Genomic DNA, 19,761 nt, shown 5'->3' with positions numbered 1-19,761 from the left:
ATAATTTTCAGCTTGTAATATTATTGATAGTAATTTTATAAAGAATAAATGGTATAAATAGAAAATTGAATTTTGATTATTAAAATGATTACAGCTCTTATTGTATAATGCAACTGAAAAATCATATAAGTTTAAATAATAAAAATGTATTTAAAAATACTTATTTTATGTATTAATAAAAAGTGGCAGCATGTCCTTTCAATAAAAAATTTATAATTTAAAGCAATATATTATAAATTAAATAGCTTGTTTCCAGTGCTTGTTCATTATACTGATAATACAACTTGTATGAATATTAAAACTTTACTCTTCTGTTCAAAACCATAGAGAGATTTAATTTAGCTTCAATTGGTTGGTTTCTGTATATATTGGAAGACAAATCTAATATTTTGTATTCCAAAGTTCCTTACAAAAAAAAAAAAAATGATAGTTAAGCATTAGAAAATGAAAATAAAAATATTGAAGCATTGGTATTTTAATCTTACTTTCTCTTTCTTGAGCTGCCTTCGTTTTGACGGTGGCTGAACCAGAAAAGTGCCTGCGGGTTTTGAAGTCTGAGCATCCCTGACCATCGGCATCGACATCTGAAAATTGAAGTTTTGTATGAGAGAAATAATTTTTGTAAGCAAAAGTTATGTTACTTTGACATTCTAAAAGCTAAATATACCATTCTTTTGATATTAACTGAGCGAAAGATAAGAAGTAATTGATGTTCTGATTATTCTTAGTGAACTACATAGTATTTATTTTTTATCAGTTTTTATAGTGATTATTTTTATTCATGTTTATAGGGATTTTTTCAATGTTTATATAGATTATCAACATCTTTGCCATTATACAAATTCTATTTGGTGAATTTTTTAATGGTTTTGAGTTGTTTTTTTTACTGAAAAATTATCTTGAGAAAATATATACACTCATTTAAATCGCCGCATGGAATTATCGTTTAAAATTTTTTGTATAAACGTTTCTAATTTTTTTACAAGCTTCTTTAAATATGCATCAATAATCATCGCTATAAATGAATAATAAATCAAATTGTATCCTAGATCCTTTTAATCTTATTGCAGATTTTAGTAAAATTAAAAGTAAAAACGCAAATGTATTTGGTAAATTAGACTGAACACATCATAAAGTTTTTTCAATAAATATTTGGCGACAAAAGTAATATATTCATTTTTAGTAAAAATGAAGGTTCTCATTAAATATGATAAAAAAAAATTGGAAGTTAATCCTAATAGTTTCAGGGCTATTGATTCACTGCATATAATCTTTGCCAGGATTCAGTTAATAGCTTAGCTTAACACAATTTGAAGAAATAGGCAGTAACAGAAGCAGCCAATAAAGAATCCTTTGATACATGAATACCACATGCTTCTAAACTTCAGCGAGTAACTACAATCTTCACGAAGAGTTGCGATTTCGTTTATGAACCGAGATAAAATCATTATACTGAACTAGTGATTTTTAGTTTGTCATCATGTATAGTTAAAAAAGTTCCATTCAGGCATGAAATTTTTAAAAACATATTTGGGCTACATGTCTTAATCAAATAACCTCTTAGATGCAATGGTTTGCAGTATTAGTATGTATTACATTTGTTTTCATCTGAATAATAAACAATTAGTTAAAAATAACTTGTGAATATAAATAGCATGATTACTGACTTGTGATTAAAAAATCTACTTTAAAATAAGAAGATTGATTTTTTTAAACCATAAAAGATGTAAACTAAAATAATTACTTAAGATTTTTTTTATAATTTTATAGTAACTTGAACAACATCCTACTTATACATATGCAGTTTTAGAAAACTGCAGCTTTCTGTAGAATTCTAAGCAATATAAATGGACACTTTAAAAAATACAAATGTAATAAGGAAATTTCTAGAAAGCCATTTTGCTTGAAGAATTCAAAGTAAGGGCATAAAAATATCTAACGAAAAAGAAATTTTCAAAATAAATATTTGGAGCAATAAAGAATTAAAATGTAAAGTAATATGAAAGACGACATATATTCGGTGTGTGAAGATGGAATATTCAGAGCATCACACAAGAAATAAACATTTATTAAAAAAATAAACATTAGTAAACAAATAAGCTATACTTATATAATTTTAAATATATATGTTTTTTTTCAATAAGTGCCCTAAAAAGATGAATGGTCTCAAAGTGGAGCCAACAATTAAGATATGATTTCTCAGCTTGAAACTGAATCATTTTTTTACTAGTTACCAATGCATGTACCGATAATCGCATAATTCATTAGAATTATCTTGAAAAATCCCTGAATGCTATTTGAAATGTATGCTAGATACTTTTACTTTGAAATTGATTCAAAGTAATAGTGTATAACAAAAGGGGTCATTTTCTGATTATATACCAAAAAATCGGTAATTGTACTCAGATCGACAATCGAAAAACTTGACTTATTAATATAAATGGAAAAATTGCTTTTGTAATAAAAAATATATATACTAATTATAGATAAACGAATAATTCACAATTACAAACGTTGATTTAAAGACATCACACAGAGCTGAAAATAACCAAAAACAAATATATACTCCCATTTATAGAACTTCCTATCAACTGGATGTACATAATTATGCATATACAGACTATCTTCTCAAATAAAATGTTACATTTTTTTTTCTAAAATCCATAGCGGCATGGTCCGATGCCACTATTTCACGAATAAGAATTTAACAAACGTCCGAATATACCGGAATACTCCTAGGGTAAAGTTTTCTTGAAAAATGCAAAGCCAGGGGCATATAAATAACCAACAAAAGTAGGAAAAAAAGAAGAGTAGGTCCGTTGACTGCAGGCGTTAGAAATGTAGAATTCATAGGCGTGAATACATTCAGTCTGATCCGACGGGAGCCCATTCAGAGTTTTCCACACGAAATAAATATTTGCTGAATCTGATACCCATCACGGTCTACAGTTAAGCCAAGAATTCTCATAACTTTTAGCTGTTCAAATGCCACATAGTATGGACTTCCTTGTGTTTACTGAAATGTATTACTTTCCTCGCAAGGATTTGCTTTTATTGATGTCCAGTCTTTTTATTTTGGAAGGATGGGCGTGGTATAGTCCATTCTTTTTCTAATTTAATTCAACTGCAACTACTAAAATGAAATACAAATTACAAATGGGAGAAAATTCTTCCAACTTAGTTTTATATTCAATAAAATTTACTGAAATATATTTCTTTCTTTACAAGAATCTGCATTTCTTGAATTTAGATTTTTTTGATACAGAATGGAATTTTTTCCTTTCCTCATTTAATTCGATGATAATAATTGAAAAGAAATAAATATAAATAAATATTAATAACATTTAATCGCAAGGATTTGCATTATTCCCATTTGGTTATTTTCTAGTTGGGGAAAAGGAGTTTCTCAATTTTTTATTCAATTCATTGGCATAAAATGAAATGGAATAAATATGATTAATTGGAGAAAATGTTTAGCAAATTCATATTATATTAAATTAATTGCACTAAAATTCATCGTTATTTTTGCAAATATTTGTTTTTATTAACGTCTAATCCTTCCAGAATGTAGGGTTCTTTTTATAAGAAGTAGTTTTTTTCTTTGTTTCTGATTTAATTTGGCCGTAAAGTCTGAAGTGGAGTAAATATTGTTTTATGTCTCTTCATATTCCACTGGGGTTTGGAAATTATTTTTATATTTATTAAAGCAGCATCCCATTGTAAAACAATATATTTAAAAAGTGTTGTTTTCTGTACACATTTATAACATTTTCTTAAACATTTGTTCAAAAACTTGAATTTAAATGTATAAAATATATTTCAGAATGTTTCCAAACCCGTTTTGCATAAATAATACAACTTTATTTCCTGTTGCATAACAAGATTTATTAAAGAGGCTGTTACTTTAATTGTATTTGGTCTGCCTTCTCTATGCAAGAATGATTAAACAAGCAATCATGTAGTTTTTCGTGAGTCATGAATTCATGATAAAGGAAAGGGAAGTACCATTTTCTTTTATTCAAAGTGATCCTCGAGGATATTAGGTAGAAATCTTATATAACTATATATTGCACTCCATTTCGTATATATTGTTACAAACGTGCCCAAAGTTTTATGTGAATATATGCTGAACTGTCCTTCACACATGTTTTATTTGGAAGAAAACATACATCATGACAGTAGTCAGCAATTCTATGCTAATCGCTCTTTAGTTTAACAGATTAAGAATTATTGTAAGGAAATGATTGAAGGAAAGAACTTTTAATATGCTTTTTCCTCCGGTTCATACCCCTCATCCATACTTCTTTTCAACTAACTAAGTCACTGATAAATTTATTATCTTCTGGCAATGTATCCTCGTGCAGCTGATCGATAAGGACCGTAACATTCAATTGATGGCAAATAAGTGAAAGTGAATTTAATGGAAGGAGTGCATTTTTCTTCGTTTGCACCTAATAAATGGTAGACAATAAAAATTAAAACAAATAAAAAAAGATGACGATACACTAAAAATAGAGAGAGGACTATGACTTTTATGATTCTGAATTTGATAATTTGTCAAACGAAGCAGAAAGGTCTTTCAACAAATCGGAGGAAAAAAATCTTTGAAAACTCATATGAAAAACAATTAACTAAAAGTCAATAAATAAAAGCAATTTGATAGTTTTCATTCTAAATTAGAGAGAAGGATTAGATTGAAAATATATGAAAAAATACGATATTAGAATACGATATAGAAATAGTTTCAACTTTTTAAAGTTTACGTGAAGTTTTTTTTTCTTTCTGCAGAAAAAGAAATATATATATATATATATATATATATATATATATATATATTGAAACGTTTCTGCAAAAATATCCTTTCTATAAGACATGATAGTGAAACAGACAAACATACACACACTTGGTTTTATTAATATAGATTGGTTATAGATTATCATAAGTATATATTGGTTAATTTGAATTATTAATGTTGTGATTAAAAAGAATGGAATATAATTGTAAGAATATAAAAAAAATCTTCTTACTTTAAGTTATTTAATTATAGCTTAATTAATTAGATTAGACAAGCATGCTAACGAAGACAACATGCAATTTTTACTTTTGAAAATCTTTTTCAACTAAATTATTTCGCTTATATTCTAATACATTTATTACGAAAGAAAAATTTATAATTGATTTTGGTTGATTTGATATTTTCTTCATTATCTTTGATATCATTTTAAAGATAACAATTTAATGAGAACAATTTTGATTCCATGATAAAGACACTTTCATTTCAATGTCAGCATTTAATTATGGGTTTCACTTTGAAGTTGGAGTTTGAACTGTGACTGTTTGACTGTTGTAACTTCAAGACAAACAACTTTAAATCTTAACTACTCGAGTAACAAATTTCATGTTTGATCATGGGAAATTTCAATTTGCCCATGTCCCTTTTAATTTCATTCGAAAAATTTACAAACAGTGTGGCCAAATTTGTACCAGACAAATACGTTTACAGTTCTGCCAAATATTATAAATATGTTTACCTGCATTTTTTTAAAAATTTGATCTGAAATACACCAAATTAAGAATAAATGTTGGATTCCTCTATTTTAAAACCGCATTGGAATTTGCTGATTTGCTTGCTATTTTAATAAAAAAGTGTGAGTAAATTTTAAATACTTCCTTGAAGTTCTCATCTGATCATACATAGGTATATTATATAAATTAAACAGATTCGAATTCTTTATCTTCACTACTGTGAAACATTTAAAAAAAATATTTAAGAAAATAATTTTTTTTATCATTTTTATAAATAAATTAAAATGTTTTTTTTATCGAACACAACCAAAAATAAAAGGCATTCGATTTAATTTTCTATGAAATATTGCACAATCAGTGAAACCATTAAATTTTCTAAAAAATATTGAATCATTCACTTGAAGGATTTTTTTTCTATTTAAAATCATTGTATATACATTTTTAAAAAAAAATCTACCGAAATTGCTTAAAATCAAGGAATGTTTAAATATAAATAATTTAAAAATATCTTCAGCATACTAAAACTCATTTTTTACTGAAATATATTTTTCCTTTAAAGAATCTTTTATTTATTTATTTATTTTTGTATTCGAAAGTTATAATAATTTGAAAAAAATTAATGAAATAATAAAATTAATAGTTTTCTTAAGTTATATAATAATATTATATCAATTAAAATTAATTTTTAATACTTATGACTTTTAATTATTTTAGTAGTGTTACGAATTGAAAGCACTTTAATAATTCAATAATGTTGAGTTAATAAATGTTTTCTAAATTTAGAAATTTAAATTCTAATAAAACTTGCAAATCAATAGAAACTAAATTCTTTTTTTTTTATTTTTAAGAATATTGACTGAATCCAGATGACGCTAGGAACAGTTTCAAATCAAATCGAATACGATTTTGACTTAATTAACGAAAACATATTACAATGTGTCAAAGTTTCGGACTCTCTTATCAATAGACAATCACTTAGATAATAATTAAAATATTTAATTTAAATAATATATTTATTTTTATAAAATGTTGATATACTACTTCAAAATATAGCAATATTTCAAATCAATTATAATTTTTAAACGTATTATTTATTTTTTTATCTAAAAATATATGCATTAGAAAAACTTGCTGATAATGTATTTAACTATAATATAATATATAAATTTATATTTATTCGTATTTAGTAAAATATATGGAAATGTAATGTATTCCATATATTTTACTAAAAACATTGATTTCAAGTAAAAATTAACCGCATCATTCAAAATAATGAATTATATGTATTAGCTAAGGATACATTTAAAACATTCCTTAATTTAAGCATTTTAAAACCATACTTCACTCTCGTGCATATTATTCAGAATCCAAATTCATACTAATTAAAAATAGCAGAAAGATTTTATTTTAATCCATGTATGATGGCGTGTATCTTTGTTTCGAATTAATTTTCAAAGAAAATTTAAGCTGAAATTGAATAATAAATTTAAAAACTTCTCGAATTTCTTGGAAAATCTTGCCATTGCTAAAACACTTCCCATTTTTCTCGGTGCTGAACCTTGCCAAACGCGTTCAGCCCATCTGGTTTCCTCTGGTTAATTCCCATCTTAACTCACAAAGATGTCTTTCACCTCCTTATAAATCTTTTGGAACAAATTTTCACACGCAATGCGTTTAAAATATTCAGAAAGATATACATAATGAAGCCTCAAAAGTATAATTCATGCTAAACATGTTTAGAGAAGATACCTAACTTTTACTATCGCACGTTCTTGAGCTTATATTAACCTTTTAAAAACATCAATGGAAATTATATGAAATATAAATATTTAAAGGTTATAATGGTTGATAGTGTGATTTCGTTACATTTAGTGATCCGACATAAGAAAAGAGAGGCAACAAATTTAAAGATATCGAAAGTAAGACTTTTCAAAATTTAGTTTCTTTGAGATTTTCACAAAAATTGTCTTGAGTTCTGAAAAGTACAGATGTTGCGTGCAAAATTCAAGTAAACTAAGAAAGCGTCGACGAAGTAAATGAATAAGATTGTTTAGTTAGATTAACATCTCACCGCACACATTATTAACTTTGATACATAAATTTTTTATGCTAATAATAAATTAAAGATTTTTTTAGACAAGAATATTTTTTTTTAGAATTCTTAAAATAGAATTTAGAATAGATTTCAGAATAGAAAAAAGATATTTTAGAATTTAATTTTTAAAACAGAATTTTGAATACCATCTTTTTTAAATAGATTTTTTTTATCTTTTTAAAAATTCTATATTGAATTTTTTATGTATATTTATGTTATTATGTACGAATTTCCCGATCCTAAAAACATTTTTTTTTTAAAAATTTTGAAATTAAAAAAATCTTGCATAGGAGAGTTAATGTTACATTTGGGTATTATTCTTAGACTTGACATGTTTCATGTTTATAAACATTTTTTTTTTACTTCTTCATAGTTTGTTTCAAATTTTATATATTTTTCTGGATGAAAATACATTACTTTGATATTTTTGGAATTTAACGAAATTTTGGAATATTTTGATAGTGTACACGTATGCCATCTGCTGGAGAATTTGAGAAGATTAATTCCAAGGTTATATAATATTATTTTTAATTATAAATTATGACCAAAATAATCATCTCTCTCTCACACACACTCACACACACACACACACTCTCTCTCTATATATATATATGTTATGTATCTGGCAACAGCCAGATTATAAAAGAACCTTCCAGGCTGTGTGACGGGTGCCTGCTTTCTTACCTTTTTGTGTTCCGTAGTTCTTAGTTTTGTACTTGTTCGGTGTAGTTGTTGTTATGCTCGTTCGTGCCTGTGCATCTTAATACTAATAAATGTTCTTTGCGTGTATGTAAAAACGAATCGTATCGTCTCTCGGTCTACCTGGCATACATGACAAAAGAGTTGGCGACGAGGATGGGATCTTCGAACATTAGTTTTGAATCTTATGATGCGTCTGTGGAAGACTGGTCCAGTTATGTGGAGCGTTTAGAATCTTACTTCGTTGTTAATAGGATCGAAGATAAAATGAAAGTCCCTGCTATTTTAAGCCTTATGGGAGCAACAACGTATAAATTGTTAAAGAATCTGGCCACTCCCAACATTCCTTCTGAATTGACTTATCAAGATATCGTAAAATTACTTTCGGAACATTTGAATCCTAAACCACTGGAGATGACAGAACGGTTTCGTTTCTACAAGAGGAAGCAATTTGAAGGTGAGTCCATTGCAAATTATTGTGCCGAATTGCAAAAACTGTCGATACACTGTAACTTTGGGAACAATTTAAGTACGATGCTTCGTGATAAATTGGTGATGGGTCTCAAAAACGAAAATATACAGAAAAAGCTGTTGGCAGAGGATAAGTTAACATACGAAAAAGCTAAGATCATTGCATTCGCAATGGAATCTGCTCAGAGAGATGTGTGTGAAATTCAGAATCAAATGATATCGATAAAAAATTACATAGTTCGCAAGATAAAACTATCAAAAAAGATTTTTCTAAATTTAAGAAATTTGAACCTACAAAGAAGTTTGATAAATCTCGGAAATGTTACAGATGTGATAGTACTCAACATTTAGCTCACGAATGTAAGCACAAGAACACTCAGTGTAGGAATTGCTTAAAGAACGGGCATTTGGCAAAAATCTGCCGCTCAAAACGTAACGAAACAGTTAAACAAATAGAATCTTGTTCTGAAACTGTACCAGTTAATAGCGTTAAATCACCACGACATGCAAGGGATAAGATTTTATTAGAAATTTTTGTTGAAGGGAATAAGTGTTTATTTGAATTAGATACTGGAGCTGCTATTAGTTGTATGAATGTGAATGAATTTTAGAAACTTTGTCCGGATGTAGCCATTAAGCCTACCAAATTATTGCTTAGGAATTTCGATAATTCTATGATAACAGCAGCTGGCCAAGCAGTGGTGCAAATTCAATACAAAGATCAAATTAATACAGAAACTATTTATTTGGTGCATGCAAAAGTAAACGCAGTTTTTGGTCGTGAATGGTTGAGAAATTTCCAATTAGACTGGAGCTCAATTAAGGCAGTTCGGGTTGGAAATTGTAACTCTCGAACCAATAAATTAAATATCTTGCTTCAAAAGTATGAGAAAATTTTTTCTCTGGGTATCCGGAAACTGGAAAAGTTTTGTTGCCGTCTTCAAATGAAACCTAATTACAAACCGGTATTTTTTAAACCTCGACCAGTACCATTTGCTTTAAAAGAAAGAATAGAAACTGAACTTAAGAGGTTAGTTGCAGAAGACATCATTGAGCCGGTGACATATAGTGAGTGGGCTACACCAATTGTTCCTGTTATCAAACAGAATGGGAACCTACGAATCTGTGGCGATTATAAGGTGACTATCAACCCGGGACTAAAAATTGAGCAATATCCTTTACCCCGTATCGAGGACATTTTTGCTGAATTGTCAGGAGGGGAGTTCTTTACTAAAATCGATTTATCTGAGGCATACCTTCAAATGTTAGTTGATGAGCGGGACCGACATCTATTGACGATCAATACTCACAAGGGTTTGTTCCGTTACAAGAGAAGGAATTATGGTATAGCCTTAGCTCCGGCAGTGTGGCAGAGAGCCATTGAACAAGTTTTATCAGGCATCGCGGGGGTACACGTATTTTTAGACGATATTACCGTAACGGGGAGAAATGATCAAGAGCATTTTGAAAGGTTAGAATTAGTACTACAGAGACTAGAAGAATATGGTCTCAGAGTAAATAAGCGGAAAAGTGAATTTTTTAAGAAATCTGTGAATTATTGTGGTCATACAATTGATAAATTCGGCCTCCACAAAACACAAGGAAAAATCGATGCAATTACGAAGGTACCAGTTCCAAAAACTGTATCTGATTTGAAGAGTTTTTTGGGTTTAGTCAATTACTACGGAAAATTTATTCCCAACTTATCTACTCGTGTCGCTCCTTTCAATAATTTACTGCAGTAAGGTACTAAATTTTTGTGGACTGCAGAATGTGAAAAAGCTTTCAAGGCATTGAAACAAGAAATTGCTTCAGACCGAATTTTATGCCATTATGATCCTAAGTTACCTCTTGTATTACAAACGGATGCATCACCAGTTGGAATAGGAGCAGTTTTAAGTCACATTATGCCAGATGGTTCGGAAAAACCAGCAATGTTTGCATCAAGGTCATTGACTAAAACGGAACGTAATTATTCACAGATAGACAAGGAAGCATTGAGTATCGTATGGGGAGTAAAGAGATTTTATCAATATTTATTTGGTCGACATTTTGATCTCGTAACCGATCATAAACCCCTAGTATCAATTTTCGCACCTAATCGTAGTTTACCATGTCTATCAGCAACACGAATGGTTCATTATGCACTTTTTCTCCAAGCATTCAGTTATACAATCAAGTATCGAAACACAAAGAATCATGGCAATGCCGATGCACTTTCACGGTTACCACTAACAGTTGACAAGGACTGTGAGTACTTGACTGAAGCAGACGTGACAAATATTTCGCAAGTTGAATTAATGCCTGTTACAGCAACCGACATAGCTAGAGCTACTAAAACTGATAGGAAATTGTTCGAACTGTATGAAAGTTTAAAATCTGGAACTGAATTACCTGTGCCTTGGAAAGGTAGAGAATCTGAATTTTCATTGCAAAATGGTTGCATAATGTATGGTCATAGAGTATGCATTCCTGAAAAGTACCAGAATCAAGTTTTGGAAGAACTTCATGTTGGACATCCTGGAATTGTCAAAATGAAGGCCATAGCTAGAAGCTACTGCTATTGGCAAGGTATTGATGCCAGTATAGCCAATTTTGTTCAGAACTGTTCAGCTTGTATCGCAACGAGGAACGAACCAGCAAGGATAAATCGACATCCGTGGGAATGGCCAAATGGACCTTGGCAAAGGATACACGTTGACTACGCTGGTCCTTTTATGGGGAAAATGTTTTTTGTAGTCTCTGATGCATATTCGAAGTGGATAGAAGTCATTCCGATGAAAAATATTACAGCTAGTTTTACAATTCATCATCTTCGTATTCTTTTTGCTCATTATGGAATTCCCTTAACTTTGGTTAGTGATAACGGCGCAAGCTTTACTAGTTACGAATTTCGACATTTTTTGAAACTGAATAATATTAAACATATAACTTCAGCACCTTACCATCCTGCTTCGAACGGACAGGCAGAAAGAATAGTGCAGTTGTTCAAAGCTTCGTTGAAATCGAGTAGAGGTGATTCTGGAGATCTAAATGTGAAATTACAAAGATTTTTATTACAGTATAGAATAACTCCACATTCCCTCACGGGAGAAACTCCGAGTGCCTTGTTTTTGAAGAGATGTATTCGCACTAGGCTTGATCTTTTTAAACCAAATTTGAGAGACAAAGTTGTTCAGAAACAGAGTTCGAGACTTAACACAGAATCTAGCTTGCGTGAGTTTCAGGAAGGGGAGAAAGTAGCCGTAAGAAATTATTCCGGACCTAACAAATGGAAAATTGGAACAATTATAAACCGAGATGGAACTTTGAGTTATAGCATACAAGTCGGAAATGAAATTTGGAAGAGACACGTAGATCAAATAAGAAAATGTGGGAAGTCGATTGAATTATCCCAAGCTGCTACTGAAATTCCAATTTACGATAAAGAATTGAATTTTCCAGATGAGCCAGTATCCGATGATGTTGCTGAATCGGAACCGCCTGCACCTGTACCTGAAGTTGTCCCTGAACCTAAGGATGTACCTGTATCTGCCACTCCAATTGATGATATGCCACCTAGCCCTGTACCAGAAGCTTCCGGAAAGCCGAAAACTGATGTGCCACTCCGACGCTCAAACCGAATCAGGAGACCTCCAGAGAGACTGGTCCTGTGACTCTATATTTTGTCGGGGAGGAACTGTTATGTATCTGGCAACAGCCAGATTAGAGAAAGGAACTGTTATGTATCTGGCAACAGCCAGATTAGAGAAAGGAACTGTTATGTATCTGGCAACAGCCAGATTATAAAAGAACCTTCCAGGCTGTGTGACGGGCGCCTGCTTTCTTACCTTTTTATGTTCCGTAGTTCTTAGTTTTGTACTTGTTCGGTGTAGTTGTTGTTATGCTCGTTCGTGCCTGTGCATCTTAATACTAATAAATGTTCTTTGCGTGTATGTAAAAACGAATCGTATCGTCTCTCGGTCTACCTGGCATACATGACACTATATATATATATATTACCAAAATTATATTAAATGCAGCCTTTAATTTAGAACATAAATCTAATGTTATCAAAGACATCCAAACTCGTACCTTCCAAGCAAAAGAAAATTGGTAGAATCGTGTTTCGAGTCTTCGATAGCCTTTCGAGAATGCTAGTTTACATTCACTCAAGTGTAGACCTCATTCTCTAACATTGAAATATTGTTTATTTTATTTTTGCGTTTGAAGCTCTTTTCAGCTCTCATTATAGAATTCTGAAGTATGGGAACTAAATAAATTGTCGAATTCAACTACTCATTGCAAAACCCACACACATTCGATTAATCCCTAAAAATTACTGCGTGCAAAATTAAATTTTTTCGCTTGCTTATTTTTAGATAATTAAAGTTGTAAACTATTGTAACTCATTAGAAAAAAATTATTTTAATGCGATGAATGGACTTGTTTTAGAAGTTCTGAATAATTTTCTGAAATCAGGACGGTGATGGCCGAATTTCATTTTTCTGATTTCACAATAGATTTCAGTTAATTTCTAGATAAACAAATATAGACATTAAAAAATGCAATATTTTTTCTTTGAACCATAGTTTAACTGTTGATGTTTAACTGTTGGTAGAAAAATATATTTTTAATTTTCTTTTCATTATATTGAATAAGAGATACAAAACAATTTTGATATGATATCTAAACCAATTGACAGTATAAAAATACTCTTCATATCGTACTATTTGAACTGAAAGAATTTATAGGATTGATGCAAAACGTGATGTTGCCCGGACAACACTTTTTTGTGTACTATTAGAGTAAAAATGATACTGATTTGAATATTTGGTGAATTGTAGCGAAGAATTATTGAATTGTTTATTTCAACTTTAGTCTGCTTACAGCATTTTTAAAAAAAGGAATGAATGGTTTTTAAAAATGAGTAATATATATAAGATTTCAGATAAGGTTTAAGAATTTCCTATTTTTAAGATTTCGCAATTATATGAAAGCATTTTCTATTTTTATTTTTAGATTTATTGAAATTGCGTCAATGCATAATAGTCTTAAATTACAGAGGGTATTTACGCACTTTTAAAAAGATTTCGGGGGCTTTTAATTAATGCCTAAAACATAGAAACTATTTTTTAAATGATGGATTTGATAGCCTTTTATTTCTGGATTATAACTCTGCATCGCGATTTCCAAGAAGAGAGGCCTTTCTTAAAATTTTTTGGGGTTTTGATTTTCATTCTTTTTCTCCTGCTTTCCATTGACCGAATCATGGCCATATTGCATTTACAAAGAACTTTCTACAAAAGACAGATATTTGATAAAACATAGGTGAAACGTCAAGGTACTTAGCAGGAATATATTTAAAAGCTATATATGCACTACCAGATGAATCTTCATTATTTCAAGGAATTCAGTGGTACTTTTCAAAATACAACTTGTAGCTTTGAGATTTTTTTTTATTGAACATTTATTCTTTGAAAGTCAATGGTATAAATAAAAAGTCCATTCGTCAGTATCGGGTACAAAGCTTTCTACTGATAATATATTCAATTTAACATTTAAATTTTTTCTCTGTCTTTTTATTTTTAATTTCTCGTTACAAGAGGACTCTGCGGCAATCACAAACTACTGACTGAAGCATTCTTTGCATTCACAGAACCAATTTTGTGCATTTTTAATCCTCAGTTTCGATCGTAAATAAATCTGTTTTTTGCCACACTCATCTAGGAAGGCCCCCTGCTTCATCCGCAGTTACAAATGTATTTTCATTTATTTCTGCTAAATAGTTTTCATATAAGATTCTATGAGCTGCTCAACGTTGAGCTCTATGCCTTAGTAAAATCTAGTGTATATTATTTTTTTTGTTTTATTTTTAAATTGTAGTTCTTGCTTTATTATTGCTAAAGATGCATTTAAAGATTTTGCATTTGATTTCTGCCTCTGTAAGTATTTTCTTGTTAGGAGGTCAGAAATATTTGAAACAATACATAATTTTTTCAAGTTTCCGTTGAGAATTTTCTTTTCATGTAGAAGTAATGGTTGATAGTATTCCTTTTTCGATTAATAATTTTGTTTATTTTGAACTTAGAAATTTTAATATCATGCATTTTACAATAATTTTAAAAATATAATACAATTACTTCGCTTTGGAAAGCTAAAAAAATATCCTTCAACCCACACTTTCTGCCGTTTTGAAAGAAGAACAAATTTAAAAGTAGCCTACGATATTTCACATTTCAAATAATAAACTACTGGCAGTAATTTCTGCTTCAAAATATTTGCTTTTTAAAAAAAATACTTCATCGAAATCATTTAAATAAAAGTACTTTATAGAAAAAATATGTAAATAACGTTTCTATTTAAAATTCGTCTGCTCATTTAAATCGTCTGCTCATCTCAATTAAAAACAGCGCCGTCATGTGGCGTCAAATTTAATTAATCATTCTCAACTGAGACATATAAATTAGAAAAATATGCATTCAAACTCATGAGATGAAATTTTCAAAAACATTAATTGGTATTTAAATGATGAATTTTTTTTCGGTACACAAAGCTTGTGGCCAATAAATTCTAATATGAGAAAGACAATAATCTAATTATTTTAAAATTGCCTGCTGGGGAGACATTTTAATTTTATATATTGAGAAAAAATTAAGATAACTTGTCGGAACGCAAAATTGTTTTAGAAATAAGACAAAACATTGATAATTTTACGCGAAACAAGATTTAATTAATATGATTAATATTATTTATAAGTATTAAAAACAAAATATATAGTTTCTTTTTATTTCTAACATGTTTTATTTTCAGATAAAGTTTGTTCTCCAATTTGTCGAATTAATCATCAAATTTGACAAGTAAGAACATATGTTACCCTTTTGCTGACATTAAAAACTAGTTTATTTTTATAATCCGATTAAATGTAATCGACACATTCAAGAATCGTAACTGAGATTAATTTTGTCGACATACTAATTAGCTAATTTTTAAATTGCGAAAAAAAAATAAAGTTATATCTGCGGTAAGCAAATATTCATTTCATGTTTGACAAACGATGTAACTATTTATAATAATTTCATGAGCATTAGTCAAAAAAATTAAGAATTTGTTTTGCTAAAATAAAGTGCGAAAAATAAAATTCATCACGTATTTTCAACCATCGAAACGTATGATATAAAAATATCATCTAGCAAAGTGGTTTGATGAATTATTTTAACTTTAACCTACACAAAAATGTTTTGTTTACGTAAAAGTTTACGCTTGCATTATTAAAATTTTAGTTTCAAATTTTTATTTTAACTTAAAAATAATATGGTCATGGTGATTTTGTTTTTGATTAATTTTATATGCAAAATTTATTTTTGAAAAAAAACGATCTGCTGTAGCATTTATGTCGTTAATAAAGATATTTTTGGTAGCCATAATTTGCTATTATGACAATTTATAAAGGTTGGATAAGTTTAAAAAGCAATTTTTTCATTGAAGATAAATTCATCCACAGAAAATGGAAACTCACGCTCTAATTCTCTATAAAAAAGAAGAAACCTTCCTTGCAGTTTATAGACAGAAACAATTGAAAATTTAAAAAAACCGTTATTTATATGTATTTGATTATGGATAGTTCTTTTACAGCTTTATATTATTTTCTTATGATATAAATTCTATACTTAAAATAAGAATTATTTGTAGGAATACATTACTTAGAAACTTTCTGTAGTAGAAACACAAAAATTAGGATAAAGCGATTCTTGACTTTTTACTTACTGCTAACTGTATTTTCCTTTGACTATGTAATGTTTATGGTTAGTTTATTGCAATAAAATATTTCGCTAACAAATAAAAAAGGAAAATTTATTCCGATTTCAATTCATTTTCATGACTAATAGTTTTTTCCGTTTCTAATAGTTTTTTAATTGTTGATTTAAACTAATTAAAATCTGAAAAAAAGAACGCGAAGACATCAATTTTTAACAATCGTTATCATTCGACTAATATTAAAACTAATTTATTGCTCTTTAAAATTCTTAAATAATTGGTATCTGTTCAATTAAAAGTAAAATTTAATTCACATTAATATTTAAAATGAATAAAATTATTATATTGTCTGTTCCTTTCTCTAAAATATGTGAATGTATGTAATAATTTCAATTTATCCATGTTTAAAAACCATTATTTTGTAATCATTCGAACTCAGGCTTCATTTTAATTTCTAAGTTGCGGGGCTCTTGTTTTTCATGTCTGACTCCCCTTGTACAGTACCTAAAAACTATTCTTTTTCAAAATTCAATTTTAAAATATAAAAATTTTAAAAGCTTCCATAAGCCAATGAATCACCATGTTTCTAACAAAGAAACTAGATTGCAGCTTAAAAAGTGAAATATTACATACATATACATAACAAGTAATTATTTTTTGTTGAGAATCCAAAATTCTTTTAATCCAAAGAATAATGATAAAAGGTATGTGATCTAATGCAAATGAAGCTTTAAATTTTCAATATATGCAAATAAATACGATTTGCGTGATAGCGCCATCTATTTCTAAATTTTGGTACTAAAGTTTGTTATTTAATAAATGCGAAGTGCATCATTTGAATAATGTTAGTTCATATGTTATATCAACTTTATCTATCGAACCTGACCCATCTGAAAACTGGGAAACCCGTTTCTTGTTAACCCTGTATAATTAATCGAAACACTTTGGAAATTTAATTAAATCGAAAAAATGAAGTGTAATTTAAAAAAAAGAGAACATAATTATATTTGCTCAAAGAAGTTAATATATTCTAGCTCTGCCAAAAGAAAAAAAAACCAACTGAATTAACAATGTTATTATTTTTTACTTTTTTGTACTCGTAGTATATAAGGAGGAAATATCGTAATCTTCAAAAAATTCGAACTCCAGTTTCGATGAATCTTCTAAAATTCAAATTTCCATGGGTTCCGAAAATATACATTTTTGAATTATGTCATCCATGAATACCAAAAGTTGGAAACACTTTGAGTAAGTAGGATAATATTTAATTTATAGTCTTCATACCAAATTTGTAAATTTCTTTTAAAATTTGAATTTTAGAAGGCTGTTCGGTTGCCTTAATGTAAACCAACACAATAATTACGAAATAAAAGAACTAGAATGAAAAAAATTGGTATAAAGATTTGACATTTAAATTGTAGATACACAGGGTGATCAAGAAATAACAGGAGGTATTTGGAGTCTTGTATCGTGTTATGTACTGGACGAAATATAACAAAATTTGGACACCATATAGATTAAAGTATGCGGTTTCGATTTATCAAAGAAAAAAATTAGTACCAAAAAACGCCGGTAGGGAAATCCTGGCCCTGCAAGAAAATAATATGTGGAAAAAGAATACATAACTGTCAATGGAAACAGTAAATAGCAACACACCAAATACCAATGAAAAACATTTATTATTGCAACTCAGAAATTTGTCTCAAGCTGAGCACCATCTTGATATTCCAATAATTGCATGCGGTACGCGAGGATTTCGACGGTGCCTCGCAGCATATCGGAATTTATTCATCTGATATGTAACGATATTTGATCTATGAAAGTAGGAATGTCAGGAACATGTCCTTGATACACAACGCCTTTCAAGTGAACCAGAACCCCCTCACCCCACCCCCCCACCACTACAATCAGAAATTGCCAAGATTTCGATCTGTGTCATCAGTTAATGGATGTTATCTTATACGGATAAAATTTCAGGATCTTAAGCAATATATCTTATACGGATAAAATTTCAGGATCTTACGCAATATATCTTATACGGATAAAATTTCAGGATCTTACGCAATATCTTCTGAACCCTCGAGAACGGGATTTCTATTTGTCGTGATATTGAACGTGCATTGCTTGTAGCTTGCGTATTAGCTATCGCCTGATCCATAAATGCAGTAGCAACTTCTTCAACTTGTTCCTGCTTGATAATTTACAGCCTCGGCCTTGAATCCTCGGCACACCAAGAATTCCTGTTGTTTCAAACCTTTCAATCATTCTTCGTAAGTTATGGTCATCGGTCCTCTACGTAACTGTTTAAACCATCGGTATTCACGAAGAGCAGCACTGGCATCTTCACATCGAAGATAACACAGCTTGACTAAAAAGGCGGGTTCACGTAGTGACAACGCAAAATGACTTAAATTCCCACAACCCTTTCTTTTATTTTCGATGTCACGTCACAAAATACCCATATAAGCAAATTATACACAATAAAGTTTTCAATCACAGCGCCAATATTTCCCCTATCAGCGTTTTTTGGTACTATTTTTTTCTGATAAATCAAAACCACATACTTTAATGTGTATGGTGGCCAAATTTTATTATATTTCGTCCAGTACATATCACGCTGCAGGCCTCCGTACAACTCCTGTTATTTCTTGATCACCCTATATATCAGATTTGAAACCCTATCCATTAAGGTTTTGACAATTTTTGTATTTTTCACTAGCATGTAAAAGAACGAATTCATAACCAATGATTTAAATATGCGAATATTGGTTGTAAGTTTGTGCCAACAATTGTAGTATTTTTTTGTCAACGTTTGGCTTCAATCTATAAAAAAAAACTGCTTTTGAAATACATATTCGGTTTTTAAATATTTATGTATTATATCAGCAAATAATCTTCCAAAGATTGCAAGTTAATAATCTTTCTTAACTACTGTTCATCAATTAGCGGAGAGTAATAATGCAGAATTATATTTAGTAAAAATTGTAGGAAAACTTTCTTAAAGATCACTCTACCTGTTTGTAATTTGCAGTGTTTGTTAACCGGTTAACTGTTTTTGATGAATATAAGTATATAGTCTTAGAAAAAGTAAAAGATTTTGCGTTATGACGAGTTTACTCGTCAGGAGTAATAACTAATAAATTTAGCTGAATTTTTGAGACATAATTTAGCTATGCATTTTCCGAAAAGAGCTAAACGGTTAATTGGTTATATTTAAAAATGCCCCAATAGGA

The 19,761-nt window shown here is 29.5% G+C and overlaps 1 protein-coding gene across 1 annotated transcript in view; it reads right to left on the bottom strand.

Moving 5' to 3' along the window:
- LOC129962867 (ankyrin repeat and fibronectin type-III domain-containing protein 1-like) overlaps nucleotides 1-19,761 on the bottom strand; it is a 509,915-nt gene that overhangs the window by 97,421 nt on the left and 392,733 nt on the right. The window contains exon 3 of the mRNA XM_056076867.1: nucleotides 486-584. Within this exon, the coding sequence (XP_055932842.1) occupies nucleotides 486-584 (99 nt within the window). The remainder of the gene's footprint in view (nucleotides 1-485; nucleotides 585-19,761) is intronic.

This window comes from Argiope bruennichi, chromosome 3 (assembly GCF_947563725.1).
Source record: "Argiope bruennichi chromosome 3, qqArgBrue1.1, whole genome shotgun sequence".
NCBI lineage: Eukaryota > Metazoa > Arthropoda > Arachnida > Araneae > Araneidae > Argiope > Argiope bruennichi.
Note: the sequence above shows the minus strand (reverse complement) of the source record. Positions and strands in the feature narration are given on the sequence as shown.